The following is an 8,549-nucleotide window of genomic DNA, read 5'->3' on the forward strand; positions in this document are numbered from 1 at the left end:
AAAAAAAAAAAAAAAAAAAAAAAAAACCTAGTGGGTAGAAGTTAAAGTGGGAGAGATTTTTAGCTCAGTGTAAACATTAAGTTTTCTAGTAAGTAAAATGGGCAATCTCTTGAGGATTAGAATACAGCCAACATTAGAAGCTACAGGACTTGGCAAATATGTCTTAAAAGTGACTTAAGCAGAAGGACCACTGAATTGACTTCCAAGAGTCTTAATTTTGTATTTGTCTTACTAAACCGGGGGCGGGAGGAACTAACCAGCTAATCTATTCACAGCTGTCTCTATGTAGGTAACACTGTGAGGGTTACTGTAGACAGAAAAGTGTCTTCTACCTAGACTGCGGAGACAACACTTGTATGTATCAAATATAGCATACCTATATGATCGAATATAGTATAATCACAATAGTACAGAATTCCAGGTTGTGTAGAAGGATCAGATAGAATGAGCACAGAAATGTGGGAAAAAGTCATGCTTCAGAAGTAGAATAAACAACAGGGTCTCATGGAGGTGGCTAGACCTGATGTATGCACTGAATGAGGCAGGATAAGACCAAGGGAACAAAAGAGAAGTCTTGGAATGCAAAGGATGGGCATGAGCAGGTATAAGCATGCCCAGTTCACAGCCACAAATGGCCCAACTATGGCAGCAGTGTGTGGGAAACAGTGGTGGGAAAGACCCAATTGTCCCATTGAAAATCAGACCATGGAATTCAGTCAACAAGGTAGGAAATAGTTCTGCTCAAAATTTGCAAGCATTTAAGCAACAAGATAAAAATTCTGCCTATGGATGCTGAGTGTAGCAACCAAATACAAGATGACTGAGAATGATTAAGAGATTGAAAACAAGGAAATCAGACAAGAAACCGAACAGCTCAACTAGGATGCTCTCTGAGTTTAGAGGGATGGGAAGAATACTTTAATAAGGTCTACTAGACTCAGCTGCTAATCTCAAATGGGAAATGACAGAAATGTCAGAGAAAAAGCCAAGTTCTGTTTGCATAACTGGAAAACAGTGGTGAGACGGACATAAAGACAGCAACTGAGAGAACAGAGAAGTTTGGCAGGGGATGTATGTTTCACAACGACAGAACTCTTCAAAGCCAGAAACTGGAGATGCCATTTATAGAGTTGCCAGCAGAGACAAGCAACAGAAAACAGAAGCCCTATTGAGACTGGGGAGAAGGACCCTAGGGCTCTCTATTTATTCTGAGCACATCCCCAATTCTCACTGGCAACCATACTCTCATAGGAACACCCCATCCAGGACAGAATGGAGCAAACATTATTTTTTTGTTTCATGAAGAGTTCCCATTTCATGAAGAGTTTCGTTTCATGAAATGTCCTTCCCATGTCTCTCCGTATCCTTCTTCCTCTTCACAGTACACATTGAGTCCTCCTATGGCACTTTAAGCTTATCCCGGCCTATATCTGGTCTTCTCTCTGAACTTCTAATACTCACCATCTGAATAAACCCATAATTCAGGAGCTCTACCCATATTTTTCAGATTTTCTATCTACTAACCAAACCTCCACAAAGTCACTGAAAGTCCAGCATTAAACATAGTGAAACTAAAGAGAGCATCTTTCTAAGAACTTACTGAATAATCTAAGCTCACAAGGAACAGAAAGAAATCCAATTTCACTGTGTACACCTCAACTAAGCAATAAGCCACTGAACTTGCAAAGACACTGGGATCTTGGGAAGGGCTAATTTACATATACATCTTCAAGCAGTCTTGCCCACTACTTTACCAAGACCAAAATGAGCCAACATAGACTGACCTGACATTTTCTCCTTCTTGCTGTTGTATTTTTTCTGCATCTTCATTTATGCTTATGCTTTCAAAAACACCATCTTTTATCATTCCTGTTATTACATGTAATTTTCTCCACCTAATTGTTCCCTTCACTCCATAAGTATGCCTAAACTGCCTTCCTGTCCTTTTTCCAGTCTCCTTACCTATCTGCCAAACACAAAATTCTCTCAACTTTCTCTACTACTTTTTCAAGGAACCAATCTCTCTCTCTCTCTGCTTCCATTTCTGTACTACCAAAATGCTTGACACACTCTTGGTGCCCTCTTAACTGCCCTGTAATCTGGCTTACAGCTCAGCTCAAATTATATCCAGCTTCTCTTTCAGGTCTAGTATCATTTTTCCTAGAGAAGTTACTTTAATTTCCCCTTATCTGGAAGTAATCAATTCCTTCTTCCAATTCCCTAGCCCTTTATTTGTACCTCTTTTCCTGGAACTTTTTATTAATCACCTAATATTATAGCAGTTTGTGTTCATACCTTCCCTAATGAACTAGATGGTAGTGACTGAATCTGATTTATCTCTATGGTTCCGTCACCAGTTTTTGTAACAGTAAATTCATAAATCTTGGCTGAATGAATCCTTAATACGTAATATAAATGGTGTAGCAAAGACTATAACCACTAAGCTTGGAAGCAGGAAATCTGATGACCCAGTTACAGATAGACATAATTTTTTGTCTTTGGACTCTGCCATCAAAGCGAAGGAGTGTAAGTTTCTTCAAGATCTTTTCCAGCTGTAATATGATCTGCCTTGAATTGATATTAATCAGTAAAGAAAATGAAGGACCCAAGCTCAGCCCCAAATTCCTCTTGGTCTAAAAAACAAGTACCAAAAAAGAGTATTTCCATTCCATTTTCTTTCTAGAGACAAAATATCCTAAAGGCAGAATCCCTTAACACTGAACAATCAGGGAGGACGCAAAATAACATACATGGATCACTGCTAACCCCATCTAACTCATTGGTGCAGTTCTTGGTAGCCACTTTCGTACCATGTTAAGGTGGCTTCAGCAGCATCCTTTACCCTCATAGATGCAGGGTTTGGCTCCTTATCTCCTTTGTATTTGATCTCTTGATCACTGTTCTTAGACTTACTTCCTGAGATACCCAGTTCTACAATCTCCAGTACTTCTTTAAGGCAGTCCTAGAAGCAAAGAGTGAGACAAATTTTTCTAATACATATTATAAAATAGACAGAGAATCCATTAAAATTCTAACAGTGGTTATGTTTTAATAGTGGTAACAGGGTTCCAGTTTCTAATTTTAACAGGTAAATATTAATATCATAGTAATATAATTTTCTACTCCCTCTCCAAATTTCTTAGAAGAACTAAATCTGAATGATCAGAGAGTAGATAAAAAAGTAGATTCAATTTTATCAGTCACAGAAATTCCTTTACAATTACCATGGACCACAGATCATGAAAGGCCAAATGAAAGAAATAAAACAGTAATTCAGCTAAACCTAGGATAGTTTAAGACAAACAATATAATATAGTTAAGGGAAGCTCATCAGTGATTGACATTTTTAAACAATTTCTGGTAGTGTAACTTTAAAGCCCATAATAAACAATGACTAAAATTTTATCAACAACATTGTTTTTTTAAAATTACATAAAGATCTCTATAAAGTCAATTACCTTGATTATCTTTCTTTTACTTTCACCGTAAATTCTTTATTAATACCTGCTTCCCCAAAAGGAATAGTGGCAGGAAAAGCATGCTACATATGTGAATTCACTTGAAAATGGAGAAGTAAGAGGACTGGGGTTATAGCTCAGTGGTAGAACACTCGACTAGAAAATGGAGAAATATGTGTGAAATTATAGATAGAAGCAACCTAGTTTCACAGGCTAGCAATCACTGCCCTTACTGCTTTGATACTATATGACCAGAGTGCTCACTAGCTATCTCTGGGCTACCAACTTTTCAATAATAGTTTTGACAGTTCAATAAAGTAGGCAGGGCCCCCTCTTTCTAAAGAACTTCCTCTGTTCATTAATTCATAACCAAATACACAAATGATGATAGTTTATAATTAGTGCTCAAAAGTGTTCTACTGAAATCTAACAAGTAAATTCAAAGTGTGTGATAGTGTACTTACATAGATATTCTCTTTTCCTAACATACATTTTTGTTTCTATTTAATGTTTAAGACTGAATGAACCCACCTTTTCATCAAGCATATCAGGGTGCTCTGTCAGCCAGACACAGAGACACTGAAAAGCTGCCACTATCATGGAGTGCAGGTCCCGGGAGTGAAGAGGAGCTGGCCGACTGCACTGGTACACGATATAGCTGCACACAGAACTAATGGCTCGCTTCCGGTCTCCTGAGTCAACCATCACCTTCACCTGAGTGTATTCATTTGGGAAATAGAAACAATTAGTCGGGAGTCACTGCACCAATTTCAAAGCATGTGCACTGAGGTTACATCACAAAAGGCTTTGCTTTTTAATATTTATATGTAGGAGTAGAACACTTAAGATATACTATTATACTCTACAAAAATAAAAAGTGGCAATTTTCAAATCCTAAAACAGTACTTCACTTTAGCATAAAAATAGGTGTTGGGGGCATCTATTCATCTTTACCAAAGATTGAAAGACTTATTGGTAAGGAAAGATATGCACATTTTTAAGCTCCCTCAACCCAACTTAACTGTGATAGTCTATGCTCTGCAAAAAGCACTGTGTAGCTGCTCAGAGGCATATTACAATAAACTGCACATATTAAGAAAATGAAAAAAAATATATATATATATAAAACCTCAAGCAACTTTTCATGTACTTCGTAATCTTCCTCCTAGTCCTCTTTGCCCTCTCTAAGCAACTACTAATCTGCTACCACTATAGACTAGTTTGCATTTACTAAAGTTTATATAAATAAAATCATAGTTTAGACTTGCGGGCGGTTCTGGCTCCTTTTTCTACTTGACATAATTATTTTCATAGTTATCTACATTTTTGTATATTGCTTATGTGTTGCTTTTTACAGACTAAGCAATATTCCACTGTGTGGAAAAACCACAATTTGTTTATCCAGAATCTGTTACTGGATAGTTGGGTTGCTTCCAGCTTTTAGATATCACAAATAAAGCAGGTATCAACACTCAAGTCCAGGGCCAGGGACTTAGCTCAGTGGCACTGCACCTGCCTTGCAAGCACAAGGTACTGAGTTCAATCCCTGGTACTGGAAAAACAAAACAAAACAACAACAAAACATTAGTGTCCAAGTTTTTGAATGAATATGTGCTCTCATATCCTGGGAGAGGAGTGGCTAGGTCATAAGACAGATGTATAATTTTTTAAAGAACTGCCAAGCTGTTTTCCAAAATGTTTATTCTAGTTAACATTACCATTAACAGCTCCTCCACTTCCTCGCCAACATTTGGTATGGTCAGTTTTTTAAATTTTAGATATGCTAAAAGATGTGTAATTGTATCTCTCAGTGGTTTTAACTGCATTTCTCTTTTTTTTTTCTCCAGCTTTAATTGAGTTTATTGGTACATTTTAGGGATACAGTACAGATACATTCATTGTTGGGATCTTGTACCTCTACATGACAAGTCTTGATTCTCATTTTTTCCCCTTATCCCTGCCCTCCCTTCATCCTCTCCTCCCCTCCCCATCTACAAACACTTTATTTCCATCTTTTCATTATCTCACATTTTTTTCTCTTAATAGTTAATGATATTAAGCATATTTTCATGTGTTTATCTTCTTTGGTAAAGTTTTGTTCAAATTCTTTGCCTGTTTTAAACTTTTTTGACAGAACTGGGTTTTTGTTTTACTTTGGAGGATTTTTCCCATTAGTGTGGTTTTACCTTTTGTAAAGGTTTTACTAAAAATCTTTATGAAACAACATCCAGTCTCCAGATCCACCTGCCAGGGAACCCTGAGTAGGCAGTAGCCAGAGAATGGCAGATGGCTCTCACTTCTTAAGACTTCTATCCAGAGATGGGGTGGTGCATACTACTGTATTTCTTCTTCAAGTGGTCATGCAGGACCTCGAGACCAATGTTACCAGTTCATCCCAGTGATCTGCACTTTGATGCCTAGGACACTCTGTCTGAGCAGCACACAGTGCACAGCGGTACCAACATAGTAGTTAATATAGCTCCCACTGTAGAACACTGAACTATTCACAAAGTCCATGGATTCACAAAGTTCATGGATTCAGTTCACTGTCCTGGTCAGTCTCCTGGATTTCATGAACTTGTCCTTTCCTCACTGTCCTCCAAAAAACACAGCACAGTATAGCTGGCTCTCTCCACAGCAAATTCCCTGAGGGATTATAACCGACATTCCACTCAGGAAATGGCAGAGACCTACCTGTTCAGCACAAAGCTCCACTTGCCCTCAAAGAAGCTCAATCTCTTCTGAACTACACAGATCAATTCATAGATCTGCTGATCCTTCTTAAACAAATGTTCCATATACTTCAGGCTAAGTCAATGATTACAGGCTGATTGTTATAACTTGGACCTCAGAACCAGAATGACCATTTCAAGCAAGCTTGAGAGAGAAACCCATTCCGTTCAGCTTTGAAGATGCTATCAAAGACAAATTTTCTCTTCTTAGAAATTTGGACCACCATAACGCTGTCACACACACACCAAAAGGAAAGGTTACTATTGAGTTTGAGAGTTCTATATATAATTTGGTATAATTCCTTTGTCAGATATAGTTTATAAAAATGTTCTTCTAATCAGTTATTTGCCATTTTTATTACTTTGTGTTTTTCTTTTCTCTCTCTCTCTCTCTCTCTCTCTCTCTCTCTTTAGACAGGGTCTTGCTCTGTAATTCAAGCTATCCTTGAGCTCACAATGTAGCCCAGGCTGGCCTTGAACTCATAGCAATCCTCCTGCCTCAGCCTCCCAAGTGCTGGGATTATAGGTGTGAGCCACCATGCCCAGCTACTTTGTGTTTTAAAAAACAGTCATTTTGATTTCGATGAAGTCCACTTTATCAGTTTATTCTTCAGTGTAATTTCTAAGAAATTTTTGCTTAACCCAAGGTCACAAGGATTTTCTTCTATGTTTTCATCTAGAAGTTAAGGGTTCAGGTTTTACATTTAGGTTTATAATCTACTTTGAGTTCATTTTTGTAGTGTAAGGTATGAAACAAAGCTTTTTATTGTTGTTTACAGATGAATATTCAATTATTACAGCACCACTTACTGAAAAGACTATTCTTTTCCTTTGAATTACCATTGTAAATTTTTTATTTATTTATTTTTTTTGAGGGTCTCACTATGTAGTTGAGACTGACCTGGAACTCATTATGTAGCCCAGGGTGGTCTCGAACTCACAGCAATCCTCCTGCCTCAGCCTCCCGAGTGCTGGGCTTACAGGCATGCGCCACCACACCTGGCTCCATTATAACTTTTTAAAAAAAGAAATGAAATGATTGCATATACATGGATCTGCTTCTGAACTCTATTCTATTCCAATGATATTCCAATCTATTTCAACATCAAATTGGTTTTGTTTTTTGGTTTTTGTTTGTTAAGAAAACTTTGCTATAGATATATTTTAGGCTGCCCTGAAACTTATGCAGCCCAGGCTGGCCTTAAATTCGCCACCCTCCATCTTCAGTCTCCTGAGTGCTGGGATGACTGTTTTGATTACTGTAGCTTTATAGTCAGTCCTTTACAATATTAAGCTGGTCCACAGCAGTGTTCCATTGAAGGCTTCCTGCTAATGGCTTAAACTATGTCATCCCAGACTGTACCGCCTGTGTGCATATATCACCTTTTGCTCTCAAAGTATTTTATGTATTTAGTCTCATACGATCTTCACAACAAGATATCTTGTTAAATCAAGATAATTCTGCCCATTTTGTTAAAAATAGATTTTAGTAAAGATTTGGGGATTGGGGGCTGGGGATTTAGCTCAGCAGTTCGGTGGCCTGCCTTGCAAGCGCAAGGACCCAAGTTCAATCCCCAGTACCAAAAAAAAAAAAAAAAAAAAGATTTGGAGATTGGAACCATAGTACAGTACATTGTTGGTAGGAATGTAAAATGATTCGGTAGCACTAGAAAACAATTTGGCAGTTCCTCAAAAAGTTAAAAATATACACAATTTCACTACTCAGTACATATATCAAAGAATAAGAAACTGGAATTGAAATAAATACATGTATACACATGTTCACAGCGACAGTTACTAACAGAAGTCTAAAGATGGAAACAGCTCAGATGTGCACCAACTGATGAATGGACTAAGTGTGGAATATATTCTCAACTTGCATTATTCAACCATAAAAGGTAATAAAATAATGACAAATTCTACAAAAGAAATAAAACTCAAAAAATTAATTATATTAAATGAAAAAGTCAGGCACAAAATGTCATATACTGTATACTATTTATGTAAAATGTCCAGCTTGGACAGACAGATGTAAAATGCAGGCTGTCCAGGGCTGAGGTGGGAAGGAGTGGGTGAAGAAGCACTGCTTAATGGGTACAGAGTTTTCTTTTTGAGGTGCTGAAAATGTTTTAGGATGAGAGGTGGTGGTTGTACAACAATGCGAATCTAAGAACTACTACTGAATTGCTCATTTTCAAAGGGTTAATTTTGAGTCAGGTATGGTAGGACATGCCTGTAATCCTAGTACTCACAAGGCTGAGGCAGGAGGACTGCAGTTCTGCGGTCAGCCTGGGCAACTCAGCAAGTTCAAGGCCACCCTGGACAACATGGTGAGACTCTGACTCAAAAACTAACTAAA

The 8,549-nt window shown here is 37.7% G+C and overlaps 1 protein-coding gene across 7 annotated transcripts in view; it reads right to left on the reverse strand.

Moving 5' to 3' along the window:
• Ralgapb (Ral GTPase activating protein non-catalytic subunit beta) overlaps positions 1 to 8,549 on the reverse strand; it is a 79,320-nt gene that overhangs the window by 30,831 nt on the left and 39,940 nt on the right. For all 7 annotated transcript variants that reach the window (XM_010640063.3, XM_010640061.3, XM_010640062.3 and 4 more), the window contains 2 exons: positions 3,990 to 4,172; positions 2,811 to 2,962 (listed from right to left, as the gene is read on the reverse strand). In XM_010640063.3, the coding sequence (XP_010638365.1) occupies positions 2,811 to 2,962; positions 3,990 to 4,172 (335 nt within the window). The remainder of the gene's footprint in view (positions 1 to 2,810; positions 2,963 to 3,989; positions 4,173 to 8,549) is intronic.

The sequence above is a fragment of the Fukomys damarensis genome, unplaced genomic scaffold, assembly GCF_012274545.1.
Source record: "Fukomys damarensis isolate Sample0158 unplaced genomic scaffold, DMR_v1.0_HiC HiC_scaffold_22, whole genome shotgun sequence".
NCBI lineage: Eukaryota > Metazoa > Chordata > Mammalia > Rodentia > Bathyergidae > Fukomys > Fukomys damarensis.